Genomic DNA, 21,018 nt, shown 5'->3' with positions numbered 1-21,018 from the left:
AAATTAGTATCTCATATTTATATATAAATACTTTATATTTAGTTTACATTGACATCAAATATAGTTAGACGAGTGGTTTCAAATTTTATTTCTTGAGCAGAAGAGCATTTGTGTCCAAATCTCCATAAAATTCAGGATTTCTAACAAATTTTTATTATCAGTTGCTTCTTGATGCATCCAGATATCATAGGCTATAAACTTGAAATGCTCCCCATAAACAGTGTTTTCCTTGGACTCTTGATTTCCTCAGTTTTACGCCATTCCAAAACAGAAGTCTTTGATCTGTTTCTTCAGTATTTACACATGGCCCGTTTGAAATTCGTGATCAACTAGGTTTCATAGACTTGACTCCTTTAATCTGTGCCTGCTAATCAGTGTTTTGAGATTAATTTTTGCTGTTTGTGCTAAAAATCTCTCCGTGTATGAATAATATCCCAGCTTTAAGTATTCCAGAAACCAAAAATTTCATATTTTTAAGATTATCTAAATGTTTATCCCTGGAATCTCAACTATTAAAAAATTTTAATACTGCATAGATTGTATAACTCCATATGGCTTATTTATTTTGAATATATATGTAAAAAGGAATTGTTAACTGCCAGCTTTTGCAACCTAAATGTATTTGTTGACGTGTTCTAAAGACTTCTAAGTACATTTATAGTATTTCACAGCTTTCTTGCCCCCAGGATACACATCTAACTGCAGATACATTCTTTTACACTTCTACCTTTGACTTATGAGAAACATTTCATTATTAGTATCTATGCTAAAATGCTGGAATTTCATAACTAAAGTCTTGTGACTTTATTTAAAACCAATTTATTTGCACTTGGATTTAATTCAAATTAAATATATATATTTTTTATTTTTCCGAAATCGGGATCTAAAGATCTTTTAAAGTATATCACTCTTAAAAATATATTGTAAATGTTCTTTAATAAATTTTTAATTCCACACTTACAAAGTAACATCCAAGTTTACTCTTTGTTATTTTCTTGTATTCACCACCTTCCTCTTTGTGTCACTTTATTTTAAACCCAAGGTCTCCAAACAGACCGGTGTGAATAGCAAGCTTGTTCCCATATGATCCTGGGTGAGACTGCTAGTTCAGTTCAGTTCAGTCGCGTCCGACTCTTTGTGACCCCATGAAGCACACCAGAAAGGCAAATTGAGTTTTCAGTTGGTTTAGTTGGCTTTCATTTAATTTGGCAGACAGATTTTTCTAAGTACAGTGAAAAAAACAAAAACAAACCATGGTAAATACATCTAGAGAGGGTACAAGTTGTTAAATAAACAATAGCAACCTCTTAATTCTTGATATTTAGTCGGTCTAGTCAGTACCTTCAATTGCCTTTGACTTAGTCAAGAGAAAAGTGCAGAAATAGTAAGAAGAATAGAAAGGAGTTGAAGTAGGGAAAGTGAAAAGAACACATACTGAAGACTCCTAATTAATCAGACAGTTGCACTGGTGACATACTGGCATTTAGTGTCTATCTGCCTTTCTTAGTTTGGGATCATCTAAAAGGTACCTTCTGGTTAAAATTTAAAATGCCCTTTTTTTTTTAATTCAGTAGATAATATATCTTAACTTGAGTTTTGTAATCCTGGAATTCTATTGAGTGTTTTATTTGATGATCATTGATACTTGTTGATACTTGGTTGTTATTCCAGTAGAACTTGGAAATAGTATTCTTATTGTACTAATAATACTGCAGACTCTCCTAAGGCACTAATTAGGATCTCAGAATTTCCATGTTGTATCTGAAGTTCATTTTGATGATAAAGATAATAGCTGTCACTTACTGAGCATTGACTGAATGCCAGGAACTTTATATATAGTTCAGTTCTTGAACCACCCTGCAAGGCTAACTGGTAATATCACCGTTTAACTGATAGACAGACCTAGAAAGGTTAAAAGTGTAACTCTGCTGTATGCTTAGCATAGTAGTTTAAGAGTATAAATTCTGGGACCAGATTGCCACTTAACTAGCTTTGTGGCATTTGGCAAGTTCTTCTCTCTGATCCAATTTCCGTGTCCATGAAATGGGAATAATAATAGCACCTACCTCTTAAGACTGTTGTAGTATTGAGTTAATAAATGTAAAGCACTTAGAGTCTGGTATGTAATGAGCACTTAGCTTGCTGCTGTTATTCTGCTACAGCATGTATCGGGAATTACAGAAGTGACATGGCAAGTGTACAGGTTGGGGGTTGGAGAAACTATGGAAATATGCTGAGGTGGCAGAGAAACTGTTAGAAAGCAGGTTTGTTGAAAGGTAGTCACCTGAGAAACAACTCTGAGATGCGAAGTGAAACGAGCATTCTGGAAGCTTGCCCCATGAAGATTCTATAGTATAGCCCTAGGGAATATTTCTCCAGGGAATAGTAGAACTGGATGGTGATGAAGGCGTATAAGCTCTTACCCCTTAAAGGGACACTGTACAAATGCGAGAAATTAGAAAGCTCCCCTCTAGTTGCAGCACCATTTTTTTGCCTTAACCCAGGGAAACCACACATAAATGGACTCTGAAGGTGGAAGTTGTGTAGAGTTCAACCCAGAAAAGGACTCGGTCACCATCAAATCCTATCAAGTCGGTCCTGTGAAGAATTTTTATATTATGAAGGTTTAACTTATTTTATGTGAACACTATGCCTGAGCACAGCTTTGTTAAAACTGTTGACATGTGTAGGGATTTATAAAGGCATCTGATACAAAATAGTTGCTGATTAAGCTATGATTTGATCATGCTCATAGGCATATAAACATACACACACACACAACTGAATGCTAGTTAGTATTTAATTTTATCTGTATTACCCCATTCTTTTCCTACATTGTTGTCGGGGTCTACTGGATTTTGTCCAGTTTTTAAATTTCTTTTGAAATGTTTTTAATCAAGCTAATGTGGGTTGTTTTTTTTAATTAAAGTGGTTGAACTGTGTTAGAAATCTAAAATATTCCTTCTTTTTTTTTTTGAAAAGTAGCGATTTTACTGTACTTTCTCAACTTCATTTCCATTTGATTCTTGGGTCTCACAGGAATCCTTCAACTGCTTTCTACCAAGCGTTCCATTTGAACACGGTTCAGGAATCAAAGAACCTCTGGGATAGGTATGAATACTTGCATATGAAATGCATACATGCAACAGTGTATGCATGAATTGCTTTGCACTGTATACTGGTTTCTCATTGTTTAAACTGATCTTTGTTATTTGGTGGGGGCGGGAATCACATGGTATCTAGCATGAGACAAAGCAGCAAAATAAACCAAAAGGACAATATGTATTTTAAATAGAATATAAACATACTTTCTTTGCACTTTATATTTTTGAAGGGCTTACTCTATTGGGTTTTATTACATGAAATATCCCCTTACCCATGTGTGTTTAATATAAAAACATGTTCTATTAAAAAAAAAAACTACAGTTAACTTTGGGCTGTTTTATATAATTTCTCTCTAAAAAGCCTTAGTGACTCAAAGCAGAATGTTCTTTCGTGTTAAGAAATTGGGGAAGGAAAAAGACTAAGGTATCAAAGTAGCAATCGTTTAGTACTTGGCAAGAAATTTTAACCTTAAGCTTGTTTGCTAGAATTCACTATATCTGCATTGCAGTTTTATAAACCCCTAAAATAGTTTTTCTCACAGAAATGTTGTATAAATTTTTTTTTCGTAACTTTTTCAAGTATAGACTGAAGTCTTGGACTTCACATATGGCAAAAGATACTTTGGTTTATCTTTCTGCTTAATACACATTTTAGATAGTATATGCTCTGTTCACTTATTTTGCCGAATATTTATTAGCACTCTATCAATCTGTGTATAATTAACAGAAGTTGAGTGCAAACAATGTTATTTAAAATTCACACAAAGCTTTGTTAGATTCTTTTAACTCTGCCTGGCAGCGCATTTGTGTCCTTTGTCATAGTTTGGATAACACTCATAGACTCAACTCCATCTCTTGTTAGAATAAAGTATTGCTGCGTGCATGTACATGTCATGCTAAGACATGGTCTGTAACAGTCTTTTAATTCTTAGGCTTGATTTACTGTATCACTCAGGATATTTTCTAACAAACTATCTTTTTGATAATGTGTTCCTTACTTAACTGGAAATGTTTTTAAATGGTTGCTAGTAGAACAAGAAGTTTATAATGTATAGTGCTGTATTTATAGATTCAATTTTTAAATTGTACAACTATAGCAATATCAAGACATAAATGTAAATTGTGGCATGAAACAGCATGAAGTTTTAATCATTCCGATGGCTTACCAATGTAGCCAGGGTGAGTACTTTGGGGATGTACTTTATACTTTTCCCTTAGAGAAAGGAAAAATCACAGTCTTCTTAGAAATGTTATAAAATGTTTTTAGATATATGATAATTTATTTGAAATAGCTAACTTTCATGAGCTACGGTGTTAGCAATATGAATAATCCCTATTTTCATCAAAATGATGTAGAAAGGTTTGAACTTTACTTTTTATAATTTGGATCTAATTAAAAGATTTCTTTTCATTATAAAGCAGCCATAGAAGTTGCCTCCTCATCGTCCATTACCGCTAAATACATCTGTTTTCTTTTTTAGATCCTAGAAATATTTAAGGTATCAGAAGTGAAGCAGGTTGCTATATCTATAGTTTCTTATGGGTTGAAAATATTTTCTCTTCTCCTTGGAGCCTCTTTTGTCCAGAGCCAAAGAAGTGTAATGGATACTTGGATAGTTGTCTATAGTGCATTAGTGCCAAAATATAATCAGAACTTTTATTGTAGATGAGCCATTCTTCACTGTAAATTGACATGTTGTTACCAAGATGATAAACCCCGTGGAAACTGATTAGTTGTTTCCTTTTAGCTTTTCATCTAGCTTAATTTTCAGTTGAGAAGAGGAGTAGTGGCTGGCTTTGTTAGTTCTAAGCATCTACAGCTTTAGTTGGCAGATTTCTATAAACTTTTTAGTAGTTTAATACCTGGTAAAATACTGTGGGACTGTTTATTCTTTTTCATTGCAGACAGGTTGAAGATTAATGTGTGTTAAGCTTTGAAAAATATCTCACCAAATTGCCTTGTTCATTTTTGACTGTTATAAATTTAAACTTTTAAAAATATTACTAATTTGGCAAGTCAGTATTTTTTAAGGATGATATTATTAAATAGAACCCATTAAAGGATTTAAGGGGCTATACATTCCTAACACCATTTACTCACTAAGAGGTATATATATAGTCTATCAGTGTGGATATATATGGTATTTCAGGCTCCCATTTATGAAATCTTGGAAATCATTTTCGGTAGGGGCAACTTTTAAGCCCTGTGCCAATTTTTATTAAACCTGTCCTAGCTATGTGAAGATCCTTGGGTTTGCCTTACTCAAAAGACTGGGATCTTTTTTTCCTAGAATTCTTTTAGCAGACTATCTTTTAATCAAAATATAGGTAACTAATATGTTTTTCTCACATTGACTTAGAGTTATCTAATGGCCTTTTTGTTTTCTCTACTATTTAAATTAGAATTAGCAAGCTGAGAGACTGCGTCAGTCTGCCTCTGCCTGTATTTAGATAGTTCCTCTTTCTGTTGATATCCAATGCTTTATTCAGTTATTATACTAAAGTTGACTCTCCTGTCAAGCCTTCCTTTCCCTTTTCCTGTAGGTGCCATCATTTTCTGTCTTCCCCATTTGTCATTTGCAGAGTCCTCAGGCAATCAGTCAGCTGAAACCATCACCAAATAAAGAACAGTAGATTCTAATAGCTAAAATAATACAACTTTTTCTTCGGAAACCCAAATTAATTGCATTGACTGTTTTATTAAAATGAATAATATAGCTTCCGGGTTTCACTTTTTAAGCCCTTTGCCAATGTTTAGTGATAGCCTAGCCCGTTGGCATTTCAGAACAGTAACTTGAAAATTTGACTTCTATTTTTTTTCTTTAAAAAACCAACTTTCCAGACTTAATTATTGGCATTGCTTTGCATCACAGAATTAGTTTAGAAAGTTACCCTGATAATCACTAGGGAATAGGCTCTCACTGGGAGTCCTTTGTGTGCATAAGCTAAGGGTAAGAATTAATAGCAAACAACTTTTACCCCGTTGTAAATATCGAGTCAGGAAGATAAAGGAGTACTAAAGGGAAGAGATTTTACCTCAGGTAGACTGAAGAAAAAAAATCAGGTAGCTTGTAAGGATTTATCCTTAATGATAAACACTTAGAAATGTTTCTGCCTTAATGAAGAAAATACTTAAAATGTAGTTAACAGCTAGAGTAACAGTGGCTAGGTACACCATCCGCTTGAGTCTTTTTGTCCTTCCTTATGACAGCACCAATATTTAAAAGAGAAATGAATAAGGAAAGTAGTACACATGAATTATTAGCTTAAAATGAAGAAGTCTTTGGGTCTTTTACTTGGTTACTTGATGCTTTCAGTTAAGTCTTTATAGTGATTATTTACTTTCCTTTATTTATATCTGGTTTCTAAATTGTTGCATTAAAATGTTCTTACTAAATAAATAACGTCAAGTATTTTGTATTAGGAGTATCCCAGGTGACTCAGTGGTAAAGAATCTGCCTGCCAAAGCAGGAGATGCAGGTTTGATCGCTGGGTTGGAAGATTCCCTGGAGAAGGAAATGGCAACCACTCCAGTATTCTTGCCTGGGAAATCCCATGGACAGAAGAGCCTGGCAGGCTACAGTTCATGGGTTGGCAGAAGAGTCTAATACAACTTAGCAACAAAACAACAACAAATTTTGTGTTAGAAAAGGTGTCCAACATTTCCTATGGTTATGAGATTTTTCACTTTTGAAGTTAGGAGTAAATCAGAGCTAAACTGAGACGATTTGTTCTGTCCTCCTCCAGGAAGCTTGGATACATCATTAACACCCACTTATTAACCAAATGGAAAAAAATCAAGTTTCAAGGAATTAACCATGGGGGGCTACTTGTTAGAGATTGTAACTGGTTAGTGTGCTCTCTTGATAATTACACTGTAAGTACTTTGAGGATATGAGCCCAAACTGTTGTGTAACCAAACCAAATACATTTCTTAATAATTTTTACCTTAAGTACTTATATAATTTATTATCTGATTGTATTTTGACCAGTTCCAAATAAGGGTATCTAGTAGAGGAGAAGGCAATGGCAACCCACTCCAGTACTCTTGCCTGGAAAATCCCATGGATGGAGGAGCCTGGTGGGCTGGTGCAGTCCATGGGGTTGCTGAGAGTCGGACACGCCTCAGTAACTTCACTTTCACTTTTCACTTTCCTGCATTGGAGAAGGAAATGGCAACCCACTCCAGTGTTCTTTCCTGGAGAATCCCCGGGATGGGGGAGCCTGGTGGGCTGCTGTCTGTGGGGTCGCACAGAGTCGGACACGACTGAAGTGACTTAGCAGCAGCAGCAGCAGTAGAGGATAATCAGAGATACTAAAAATCTGAGGAATTTTTAAATGGCCTGTCATCTTTTTCCCAAGTGGCACTAGTGGTAAAGAACCCACCTGCCAGTGCAGGAGACGTAAGAGACACGGGTTCAATCCTTGGGTCGAGAAGATCCGTGGAGGAGGGAATGGCAACCCACTCTGGTATTCTTGCCTGGAGAATCCCCTGGACAGAGGGATATGGCAGGCTCTAGTCCATGGGGTCACAAAGAGTTGGACATGACTAAGTGATTTAGCACGTCACCTTTTTTAGGACTGGATCTCAAGAGTTAGATGAAAACCTGAGAACATGCTTATAAAATGTTCAAATGACATTAAAGCAGGAAGTCATAGCTATTATTGGATGACAGCATTTGTGAATTTAACCATCTAAAGTATGTGCAGAAATTCAGAAAGTGAAAGAACGTGTATGTAAATTCAGGACGGTTGAACCTTAAGCTGTATAGGTAGAGTAAAAAGTACCTAGATACTCTAGTTGTCTGCATTTTATAGTTGCTGATAAGTCACTTCAGTCGTGTCCGACTCTGTGCGACCCCGTAGATGGAAGCCCACCAGGCTCCGCCGTCCCTGGGATTCTCCAGGCAAGAACACTGGAGTGGGTTGCCATTTCCTTCTCCAATGTGTGAAAGTGAAAAGTGAAAGTGAAGTCGCTCAGTCGTGTCCAACCCTTAGCAACCCCATGGACTGCAGCCTACCAGGCTGCTCCATCCATGGGATTTTCTAGGCAAGAGTGCTGGAGTGGCTTGCCATTGCCTTCTCTGGCTTTTTATAGTTACTGGTTAGCAAATGACAAGCCTGCCACAAAAGCTAATGTAATTTGAGGCAATATTTATATAACTAGAATAAATAGGAAAAGATGGTGACAGACCTACTGTACTTCATTTCTGTAGGCTGGTTCCTCTAAATACAAAGCTAACTGGAAAATCTAATTTATATTCCACCTGGACAGCCAGGTGGGTATTTCAGTAGGAAGACCTGAGCTTATTTTCTGAAAGAAAATGGGTCCTTTGGGAAATAGCCCTGCCATCACTAGAAATAATAAAGCAGTCTTCCTGGCCGTTAGGAATTTTTGAGGTTTTTGAGAGTATTACTGCACCACTTAGTTCTAAAGAAAGAAAGAAAAAAGAAAAGTTTTGAAATTGATCTACTTCATTCTGTTTTGTCTTTGTTGCCCATTAGTTTCAGAAAACCTCAAAGAGCTGTGTATTTGTTTAAGGAATGGAGACTTAACAGACCTTTGGAAGGTTAATGGAAGATTAATAAAATTCTTTCCCTGTTGGGACAGATTTTCCACGTCAGAGGCAATTAAGTTGAGGCCACAAATTGGGAAACCAGTGATTGGGTAGAATTCAGTTGTGCGGGCATGCTCAGTCGCTTCCTTCAGTCGTGTCTGACTCTTTGTGACCCTATGGACTATAAGGCCTGCCAGGCTCCTCCAAGCAAGAATACTGGGGCGGGTTGCCATTTCCTTCTCCAGGGGGTCTTCCTGACCTAGGGATCAAACGCTGGGTATATCCTGCATTGAAGGGAAATCCTTTACCACTGAGTTACCTGGAAAGCCCCAGAATTTGGTCATGCAGAGTTAAAGGACTGAGAAGGCACATTCCGGTTAGAGGAAATACTGTGAACCACTGTGGAAGTATATGGTAAGGATGGTTAAATTTGATTGGTGCGTAAAACATTTGAAGATAACAGAGAAAAGATGGTAGATTCGTTAGAGACCACAAAGATATTCAGTTCAGTTCAGTTCAATTGCTCAGTCATGTCCGACTCCTTGCGACCCCATGAATCACAGCACACCAGGCCTCCCTGTCCATCACCAACTCCCGGAGTTCACTCAGACCCACCTCCATCGAGTCGGTGATGCCATCCAGCCGTCTCACTCTCTTTTGTCCCCGTCTCCTCCCGCCCCCAATCCCTCCCAGCATCAGAGTCTTTTCCAGTGAGTCAACTCTTCGCATGAGGTGGCCAAAGTATTGGAGCTTCAGCTTTTTAGCAGCAGTCAGGAAGGTAATGAAGGTCTGAATTAGGCAATAGAGATGAAGAAAGGGGCTTCCTAGGTGGTGCTAGCAGTAAAGAGCCTGCCTGCCAGCCAGTGCCAAAGATATTAGAGACATAGGTTCGATCCCTGGGTTGGGAAGATCCTCTGGAGAAGGTAATGGCAATCCACTCCAGTATTCTTGCCTGGAGAATCCCATGGACAGAGGAGCCTGGTGGGCTACAGTCCATAGGGCCACAAAGAGACAAGATAGAAGTGACTTGGTGCACTCTCACTTACGGAAGGAAAGGTTGAAGAAAGAATGGTTATCAGAAGGTTAGAATTAAAGAATTCTGCTACTGATTAGGTATGACAGGGAAACAGTTAAATTTGACTTTGTCAGACCTAACTGAAGGAATAGTGGTACCATTACTAGTATTAGTGAAATAATTGGTCTGGGAAGAAGAAAATATTAATGAGATTTTGCTTTGAGCTATAGAGCCCGTGGAAGGTCAAGGTGGAAATATTCATGGTACAGCTCTAGCTGCAAACCTGCAGATTGGTGAAGTTAAGGCTAGAAGAGATTGAAGAATCTTTTATTTATTTGTTGTTTATATTATTATTTTGTTCTAGAATTCAGGCTTTAGGAAAGTCTCATGTTTTCTAGGAGCAGAGTAGTAGAAAGGGGGCAGGCCAGGACCTTGGGCAACACTATCTACAATTAGAGAACAAGGGAGACTTTGAAGAAGATAAGTGGTCTTAGAGACTAGAAGATTCTAAGAATATTAATTCTTACCCAAAAAGAAGGGAAAATGTTTGAATCTCTATTTTGAAAAAATTTCAAGTTTACAGAAAAATTATAATATTGTTGACCCTTGAACAATGTGGGGATAAGGGGACAACCAACCTTCTATGCATGAAAATGCCCATGTAACTTATAGTTAGCTTTCCATAGCCACAGAGTTCCTCCATACCTGTGGTTTTGTATACATGGATTCAACCAACCTTAGACTGTGTAGTGCTGTAGTATGACTATTGGAAAAATCCACGTATTAAGTGAATCCATACAGTTCAAATCCATATTGTTCAAGAGTCAGCTATACAAAAGCATTTCAGTAATCTTAACAGATTTGACATTTGTTAGTGTTTAGTCACACTTCCTTTCTCACTCTAACATACTGTTTAGGAACCATTTAAGAGTATCTTGTAACTATCATGTTCATTAATCCCAAAATATTTTTGCATATATCTCCTATTATGTAAAAATAGTATAGCTACCAAATTCAGATTTGTTAGACTTACCTAATATGTAACATACAGTTCATGTACACATTCTGTTGGTTGTCCCAGTAGTGTCCTTCATGACCATTTTTTACCTGATCAAAGGGCCTAAAAAGATCACAGATTACATTTAATTATGAAACATTTGTCTTTTTTCCTCCTGTCTTACGTAAATAAGTATTGTATCAGTCTTCTTTAAGGTTGTTTAAATAGTCACTACAAAAGGAAGTGCCAGTGTTCTGCTTGAAAAACAGGGAAAAATGCATCTGCCTTTTTACAGATGCATGTCTTTTTACAGTCTATGTTACAGGAATTGGGAAGGATAGAGATGAAAGGGTGTGCTGACTAGAATCCAGCTAAAACAACTACTGGGATTGGAGAAGTTTTTAAGGAGTCATATTTCTTAAAGTTTAGTAGGGAGTAGCAAAGGAAAGAGAAGATGTGGATATTAATGAGGGTATATCCCTTACAAGAGAAATTGAGGTATATTCATATACCAGTTTTTTCTGTACTATGGTTTTTATATATATGTATTAAGCTGAGATTTTAATTATCTTAAGTAGAGAAAAATAGTATAGTTTGAAGACATTCTTACTCACCACTTGAGTTTACAGAGTATATGATTGCTGTCCTTTATAGTCTATTTTATCCTCCTAGTTTTATTGTGATAGTTGCCTAAGGTGGATTGTTTTCTGCCAGATTTTTAACCATAAATCTGTACCTCATTGTCTGAAGTGGTGTTTCAGCGGATCCTAAGCATTTGTTCTCCTGTCAGCTTTTCTGTGACTAACGGAAATGGGACACCTGACGTGCTGATAATATTTTCAGCACGTGACTGGACTTCAGAATTGGTGATGAGAAATTATTAACTGCTCATCGATTATGATATGCTTCTTTGTGCATGTGCTTACTGCCTTCCTCTTTAGTTAGTAAATTTTCTCCATATAAGTCACCACAACCTACCTACTCTGAGAGGTCATGATAGTTATTTTTAGGATGAAACTTGAAAAGCAGTTTTAAAACATGGAAATAGTTGGTAAGGTCTCTTTATTATTGTTGATATTAATTGTTTAACTTTTCACCGAATAGATTTTAAATAAATCAAACCCTTGAACAGAACAATGTGTGTAAATTTGCTAAACCCATCTCTTTTTTTGTCCTACAGAATCTAGAACTCTGTAGCAAAGCTTATTAAGAAAAGACTCTTTCTGAATTTGTTTAGATGACAAGGAAACTCAAATATAGCCTGAAATTGTTGAACCAGATCAAACATGCAACATCTGTTTGGAGGTTTTTTTTCCATTCTAGTTCCTAACAGTTTAAAAATATGAATTCATACCTATTCTATGTACTGAAACCTGCAGATAGTTTTGGCAACCTATTGAAAGAAATATTAAGTGGAATTACTTTAATATTTTTGTTTTCAGCAAGACTTGGGTTGGTAGGTAATTAGACAAGAGAAATGACTGATTCCATTCCAGCTGATATTCTTTGTGTGTGTGCATGTACTTGTACTAATATTCTAAATCATGCAAATCAGGAAATGTGTTAGATTTTTGTGATTGCCATAGATCATTTATATGCATTTGCTAACCAGAAATTAGCTTCACGTGATGACTTCTAAAATATTTTCCACATTTGACAAGTAAATTTAGATAGATGGTAATAATTTAGAATATATATTCATTGATAAATACCCTTAAATAGCATTTTTATGCTGTTTTGTTTCCTGGTTATTATCAAAGTGTAAAGATTTTTGTTATAAATAGGAAAAGATTTGGAGGGTGCGCATGGTATTTTTTTCAGTTTTTAATTTAATTATGATATTTGGCATGGAAATAGTGTTGGTGTAACCTATATCCTGGAAGCCAAAAACATCTTTCTACATGTCTACTTGGTGGTAATATCATGGTAAAGAAGTATTCTCCCAGCCCTTTGCACTATTAGAAGGAGAACAAGAAGGGAAAAAGAGTTGTTGTGTCTGACTAATCCCACTCCTGTTCACAGTGTCTATTAACCATTAATCTTCAGAAAATTTCTGTATTTACAGCAGCTGTTTCTTAGATATTACTAACTTAGTCCAGAAAATTCTGCTAAACATGTCTGGAATAGTCATAACATAGTTTGTTTCACAAAATTAGATGTTAACTCTTAACCATAACATGAAGATATTTTAAATTTTAAGAACAGTTCTATTTGCTTTATGTTAACTGTTCTTAACAAAGCTCAAAGTCAAATATGCAGCTTTCTGTTAACAAAGCCTGCAGAATGTTACTGCGTGTATCTGAGTAATATATTGCTGTCTTCCACTTTCTTTTTCCATTTTTATCTTCTCCCACCCCCAATTTCAATTTTTGGGGTTTTTTTGGTATCCTGTATAAACTTTTTTTAGAAAGAGAAGTATAAATCATTGTTTGTAAACATGATCGAACTATCTATAACTATCTTGTTAAAGCTCTTTTTCCAAAGCTATATTATTTTTATGTGTTAATTTCTTGAAACACTGTCTTTCCAGTATTCTTATTCTATTAGGTACATTTGGACTGATTTTTTTTCCATAAGTTTATCTTTGATATTTCTAGCCTGATTTCTCTTATACATACAGAAAGTCCGTATGTAATTATCGGGGCATGAGAGGTTGCTCCATATCCCCCCTTTCTCCATTAAAAAATAAGCATTTCTGACCTTTTATAGAGAAACAAGCATTGATTTTTATAATGTGTAGGAAATGTCAGAACAGTGTAGTGAACTTTTTAAAGAATTGTTTACAACAATTGTTGTAAAAGTGAAATTGTTTAAAAGTGAAATTTTTTACCAAAAGAAGCTAAGCACATGCATTCAAATAGCAAGTTCTTTTAGGAACTCATATATAAGTTTGTCTGATTTCACTTACAAGTTTTCAAATAACGACTTGGAAATTGCAAATGGTCTACCTCTTTTCCCCTATGCTCACTCTTTTATTCTGTTAATATAAGTTTGCCATAAAATTACCTAAATGATGGTAAATTTTAGCCTGGTTCTTGCTGGGCTAAAAGAACATTTGATAGCTCATTCTCAGTTCAGTAGAAATTTTTTCCTCAAAAATTAAAGAATGAAACAACTATAGGAAATACTCAAGATTTTGTTTTTGATAACAATCTTGCCAGAGATTCAAGATTATGAATAAATTCTAAATAAATATTCATTTTTAGGAGAATTCTAAGTTAAATTTAATGGATATCTAATTAATCTTAACTCTTTTCATCTACAAGCACTTCATTTAAGTGTCACAGTACAAATAATTAAATCTGCTTTATATGGCTGGTTTAATTCTATCTTTCAGAGATTTTTTTCCAGGTATTTATCATAACAGTGCTTTTTGTTGGTAGGTCTTTTACTAAAAGACAGAGTAGTCTGCCATTTAAATGACCAGTTCATCAAAGTCTTACAGACAAGCAACTTACCAGCATTACTGATTATATAGTTCAGGAAGCATTTACTTTGCTAAATATGGCTGTGCATTATATCTTCTCGTGGGACTTGTCCCTCAAAAGAGTAAATCATTAAAGTAACTTCTTTTGTATTCTTAAATTATGGTAGTATTTTGGTTGATAGGAGATGAGAGTTGCGTAAAAACATTCTAAAAGCATTTTGATAGTAATGTTGATGAAATGACCACAACCTTCAACTGTTTATCCTAATAAATATGGATTTTTGCCTTCACCAGGTGATTACATTGTAAGACTGTCCTTTGAAAATAAAACCTTTGATTTTGTTGAAGTCAAACGTGTTGTCAGGTTACATTTGGAAAGATTATAGTAAATTGAAAAAATTCAAGTAGGCCTTCAGATTACATAGAAGACTTTTAAATGACCGTGTGTATTTAATATAAAATTAACATTAAAAGTTAAAAACTATAACAACGTAACTTCAGCCCCCTATATTTTGGTCCGATATCTCTGGAGATGGCTACAGAGTTTCCTTTATGATGCTGTCTTTGAGTTTTTTATAACTTTGCACATCTAATCTTCCTCAATAAGGGCTTTCCTCTTTCCCCCTCCCCTTTACCCCATTATGCCATTTTATTTAGGGGTTTAATGTAGGCAGAAATGTGCCCATAAATGTGTGGGATGCTTTTCTATGGATTACTGCTGACTAAAAATATAAATCAGCATTCTTATTAAACAGAAAATTCAAGCAGAAAATGATAATATTATCTTCCAATGATTAAAACAGGTGCCCAATTGAAAGCTTTTTTATAAAAATTTAATAAATTTAAGATTATATTCTCAATGAAGTAATTTTTACAATTATTTAATCTTCCTGTCCCCATATTTTCTTCCATGCCCATAGCGACTTAGCAGCAGCATACACAGATGAGCAGTAGGATTACTTTTGAGTAGGATACATTGTTATATATGTTACATAAAACACATACTAAAATTTTATTCTTTCCATCCTGTTATCTAATTTTAAAACTGGGGATGATAAAGATAGACTTGGATTTAGGTATTAAGTTGAATGCTGTCTTGAGCATTTAATGATTGATATAGATTATTACTGATCCAGCCACCTGTGCTATGTAAGTCTAGAAACTGGTATGGTTGTGGACCAAACAATATAACTCAAGTGCCATTCTGCAGGACTACAAAGCTATCTATATCAGGTTATGGTGTTAAATCATAATTTCTGGATCATGATCTTAAACCTTTGATGGGTTCCATTTCTACTTGACTCTTTTCTGACAAGTATTCCTGATGGCCTGAAAGTCCATGTTATTTAAAGCTTGAAGTATCCAGATCAAATATGAAATTATTTTACATTAAAAAAAAAGTTAAGTACAAAATATCAGTTGTGTAATCATGGTAGAACATAAACCTTTGCTATAAAAGATTTTTAAAGCTATTTGATTAAAACACTTATTTACTTAAACTCTTTGCTAGAATTTTTTTTAGAATTCAGCATCGGAGGAGGAATGTGACATAATAATGATCGAAAGCCGAAAGTTTAAAAGTTGTGATGCCCTCACATGGTTGAAGGGTTATTCTAGCTTCTAAGGACTGAATGTTGTCCACAAGAGTGTCTCATCAGGTCATAAATTGGTAAGACTTAATGGATTAGATTTTATGTATTATACCTGATGTTATTGTATTGAGATGAATATTTATGAACAAACTGAGCACATTGTATAACGTAAAAGTATAATATTAAATATATACGTTAAAACTTGGAATTTTTAATACTTGGAGTATATAATCCTTTCAGGCTGTATCTTTACAGTGGTGTTTAACAAACAGTTTAAAAAATAAAGTGACATCCTATATCATAGTATGATTATTTAAATATTGCTATCGCATCTGCTGTAGATGCTTACAATATAATTAGGGACCCCATATACCTTCTAGTTAATATCCCAAGAAATATTTTGAGAAATACTAATCTTTTATAGAAGTTTTACATCCATTTTTTTCATAAAATATAATTTAAATTAATTATAGGATTTTATTTTTCATAGAAAAAGGCGTTTTTCATGCTGTCTCTAAAAATAAAAGCTGAAGAAACTCTCAGTTCTTAATTGAGAATACCTAAGATGATAATATCGAATGAAAATAATGTATCAGAAGTCATACATTATTTGTATACCCTGAAAAAACATTTCCTTTCAGAATTGTGTTCTGCTTAGAAAGCAGAATTTTGTAAACTTGTGTTATGTCTTCTAATTTTGCTTTGTTTTACACAGCTGTATTTTGTAGGAGAACTCTTAATATAGTTTAAATTAGGATAATACAGTTTAGATTTATGATGTCTTAATCCTCAATCTGATCATCATATTTTGCATATGAAGAAAAAGAATCTATGTTAAGATATATTTCCAAGGTTATACAGAAAATATTAGAATTAAATTTTTCACTAAAATATGGTACACACATTCTGCAAGTCCGACAGAGATATTTGAAAAAGCATCATGTAGACTATGGTATCTATTTCTAACCTTAATCTTAATCAGAAGTATGTTATTCTTTTGTACACATTCATACTAATTCTTTTTAATTATATTCTAAATTGCTTCGGATAATAGTGTTCCATGACTTCATTTTGATCATATTTTGTATATAAACTTAAAAGTTTCTTAAACCAGTAATAGCAATCAGTGGTAGTCTGGAAGGAAATACAAAAAACTAATAGCAGTTGTCCCTTATTCTATATGGTTTTCATTTTTATTTTTTAATAAGTTCTAATTTCTTTAGTAAGATATGTATATTTAGTAGTCAATGGGTAGGCTTCAGAGGGTCATGAAGCCTGTGGAATTTTGGATAGAACATTATGTATGTTTTCAGTGAAAGGTTCAGAACGTTTGCCAGGTTCTCAAAAACAGTTGGGTAACATTGCTAGTGAATATTTGTGTCTAAGGAACAGACCTTGTTAGACACCCAAATATGTGACTTATGAAAGAAATTTTTAATGAGTACACTAATCTGTAACTCTTACTGATATTTATCCAAGGCTAGTTTATTATGAGTGATCATTAGACTGATGGAACAAATCAGAGCCTAATTGCTTTTAGTTTAGAATAAATCCTTTCAGTCTCTGTGATCAAGTGCTGATTGGATTTCTCCACAGAATAGTTGTTCTTTTACTACTTAAGGGTTACTATATGTCAGGGACTACTAAGTAAAAATACGCAACATGATAACATGCCAAGTATTTTTGACCTGTTATTTCATTTAATTTTCACAGCAGATGTATAGATACTATCAATAGCCTCAGTTTATAGACAAGGAAAGTGAAAGCTTAGATTAAGGAACTTTCTCAGGTCACGTAGCCATTAAGTGGTGAAACTAGGGTTCAGATCTAGCTTTCTAAGTGGGCTCTCAGTTTTATCCAGGTCTAGAGAGTAACCCTGGAAAACTTGAAGGATAAGATAAGGAGAATTTCATATTGTATGAAGATATGAATATATAATTTTGATTTCCTTTGAATTTTAGTATCAGGGGGTCATCCTCATTATAAAACCATCTTTTAAAGCACTTGCCAAAAAATAAATTTGATAGGTTGCTTACTATCTAAAATTGTTTATTGCATTGTAAAGTAACCTCCATTTAGATTTAATGCAACTACTTGGTGCAAGTCCTTTTTATTGGTTTAATTTTATCTTCAGATGAACTCCAAACCTTATAACCTTTAGCCTGTTTTTAAGTGTTTGTAACAGAGTTCCTGTGTCTAAATATGGCTTAGTAAATCTACGATAATATTACTGCTTAAAGCAAAAACAAATGAAACTGTACCTTACTAATACAAATTGTGTAGTTAACATGTTAAGTATTTACCATGTGCCAGACACAAATGCATTATCTCACTGAATCCTAGCATCTGGTCCTGTTTATTATCCTTTGGAGAGGCTAAGTAATTGGTGTGAAGTCATATCATAAAAGAAATCAAATGGGGTTTCAAACCTGGGTATGACTTCAGAGCAAAAACCTTTTATTTGGTACCACTTCTAAGTCTAGAATTGTAAATCTGAGTTAGAAGGGAATGTAGTGGTCATTTAATCAAACCACTTGTCTTATACTTGAGTTATGTCTACCACATACCTTCCAAGTTGTCATCTAGCCTTTGAACACCTCCAGTGATGTTTATCTTAGCTTCCTGGTCTTCTTTCTTTTTCCATTTCATGTTTAAACCTTTTATAAACCCTTCTTGTATAGCAGAGACTCTAAAATGTGAAGCAGAAAAATACCTTGCCATCATTTAAAGATTTAGTAGAGAGGTTCATGTAAAAATGTAAGCTGTACTACAAATTCTATGGAAACGTTGAACTTAGAATATTCTGTAGTTAGTTGTATTAGTTTTCATAGAAGCTGTAATCAAGAATATGGGTTCCAGTTCATGGCCACAAGTCATGGTTTTTAGTTCTGAAGCTCTTTTTCAGTGGATAAGGAGACATTGCTTAACATCTAGAGATCGCAAGATGTTTCCTGTCTTCCTAATTGTTGATTCTAGAGGTGATACAAGGGTTTCATGGGACTCCTTTATATGTGCATTGATCCCCAGTATAAAAAGAGTGAAGTATATCTGAATTTCTTGAGAATCCTGGATCTACTTCACTTAGAACTTTTACTTGTTCATGATACACACTTAAAGACACAACAGTTTGAGTTGTCAGCTTTCTCTGACCTGACCAAACAGCAAGCCTTTGAACTCCTCTTTCCACTTTGAGGATAGCTTTTGGTTTCATTTTCTTCTTCCCTATGACTGAATTTTAAAGTCCAGCTTTATTTTCCACAAAGTCTACTATGACTTTGTCATCCCCATAGAACTGCTGTTTCACTGGCATAATTTTGTCAGAAGTAGCCTAAAAATCCATAGCGCTCCGATTTTTCTTTTCCTCATACTTAGAGTTTCTCTACTTCGGTTGCCTATATTATATAGAAACTGTTATACTTTCTTCCTTTTCAGTGAATAACAACCAGATGAAAGGAATATCAGAAAAAAGTTTATTGGTTTTTTATTTCTTCTCTTTTTTATTATGTTCCTGTGATATCTTTAGTCTCTAACAGTTTAAGTATCTGGTTGATTTCTTAACTCTTTTTCCCAGCACAGTAAGCTCAACTTGCCATAAGTTCATGTTGAACTTACAAAATATAATTAGATAGTATATTAAATACTATATGTTTTATTCTATCCTTTATTCAGTTAAATATTCAATATCAATTATATTCAGAGTGTTGTAATAAGTATACCCTTGAGATGGACACAGTTCCTACCTTTTAAGGTTTAATTCAAGGAAGAACATTCAGTGAAGACAACAAAAACAATTATTTATGGAAGAGTCAGAGGGATAGGGCGGGCCTATTGGCAAGAAAGGAGGGCAAAGATTATGTTGGTAAAGCATTCCATTTCATTTTATTATCTCTAGAATTTAAGTTGATTTAACAAATTTCAGGTCATGATGTAAGTCTAGAAACGATCATAAAAATTTTACATAAATTGATGTGTACAAACTATTGTAAAGTTCTGTCATTAGTCATGTCTATTTTATAGAATTGTTATTGCCTGTAATAATTCAGAATATGGATCTAGGTTGAAATGAGAAAAAGCAGAGAGTCCCTGGTTGGTCCAGTGGTTAGGACATGGCACTTTCACTGCCAAGGCCCAGGTTAAAAAGAAGAAACGAGAAAAAGTAATTAGCTGTTAAAACTTTTTGCCGCTGAAGATGTGCATTTTTTAGCACCTTTATCCATGAGTGAGAAAACCTTGTAACCGTTTAAATTTTGTAATACTGCTACTTTATACTTTTCTTTATTGTCCCAGAATCCCTTTTTGAGTTAAGTAATTCTAAAGCAGTGATTCTCAACTAAGGGAAATGTAGTTTAGAAGCAAAACAACACTTTATCCCACTCCTTTGAGTTTTTAGTAATATTTACTGTTGAAATGTCATGTAACACTAAAGAAGGGCATTAAATATTCTTGGTTAAACTGGTTTTTGGAAATTTTTATGTTGGATTAAACTGATTAAGTTGTATCTCAGTGGCCTTTGAAAAAGTTTTCTACAGTAAGTTAAGATTATTTATATCTAAACAATGAAACTTTAAGATCATATCAAAGATCAGAGAATTTTACTAATGTTCAATTCACAGGAATGCTGTGCTTCATAAACATTGATGTAAGTTTAAATCTCAAGTCAAACAGTTTTTATTAGCATATATTTTCTGACTGCATTGAATCTTTAACAGAGTACAAAGTAATCAAAGAAGTACAAAGAAATCAAGTAGATTTAAAGCATAACTAGCATTCTTTCTTTCTTTGGGAAGGAACATAAAGGCTGTTTCTTAATACTAATCATAATTTTTGTTTATACCTTACTGCTTCATTTTTAATCCAAGATACACTGCGATAGTAAACCTTAAACACTGTCAAAATCCAAATTGGTCCAAACAATAGAAGGAACAAAAAAATTTTAAGTACTACTATTGTAAAAAGTCTCATATAATCCTTACAGCAATCCTTTATGGTAGGTACAAACCATGACCCATTTTACAGATGGGGAAACTGGTTTCAATATGTTAACTTGGTAAGAGCACCTCATTTGTAACTAGTGGAGTTGGGATTTTAAAATGAGCTTGTCTAATTCTAAAGCCTATGTTCTTAAACCCCTTTGTTACTCTTGGAGAATTCAACCTTTTGCTTAGGCAGCTGCTAAGAAGTCAGCTGTCTTACCCCCAGAGTGAAGCAGAGAACAAAAGACAACTAAGCCAAATGGTAGTGAAGTGATAACTTAGACGGTTTTAAATCTTCAGGGCATGCCTTCACAGTACTCTTCTTAGATTTGTTGAAGATGAGCAACTTAAT

The 21,018-nt window shown here is 34.4% G+C and overlaps 1 protein-coding gene across 7 annotated transcripts in view; it reads left to right on the top strand.

The window, feature by feature from the left end:
- The window catches only part of TSC22D2 (TSC22 domain family member 2), a 46,760-nt gene that overhangs the window by 10,952 nt on the left and 14,790 nt on the right, over positions 1-21,018 (top strand). For 2 of the 7 annotated variants that reach the window (XR_016038263.1, XR_016038265.1), the window contains exons 2-3: positions 3,040-3,111; positions 15,612-15,770. The exons of 2 other annotated variants lie outside the window; for them this stretch is intronic. Coding sequence is in view for 1 of the 5 variants with exons in the window: in XM_055411759.2 (XP_055267734.2) it covers positions 3,040-3,111 (72 nt within the window). In the remaining 4 variants the exon portion in view is untranslated. The remainder of the gene's footprint in view (positions 1-3,039; positions 3,112-15,611; positions 15,771-21,018) is intronic. 3 more of the 7 variants (XR_008683911.2, XM_055411759.2, XR_008683913.2) reach the window with 2 other exon arrangements.

The sequence above is a fragment of the Moschus berezovskii genome, chromosome 1 (genome assembly GCF_049115385.1).
Source record: "Moschus berezovskii isolate FMDL1 chromosome 1, NW_MosBer_1.0, whole genome shotgun sequence".
In the NCBI taxonomy this organism is placed as follows: domain Eukaryota; kingdom Metazoa; phylum Chordata; class Mammalia; order Artiodactyla; family Moschidae; genus Moschus; species Moschus berezovskii.
This window is presented reverse-complemented; position numbering and strand designations above follow the sequence as displayed.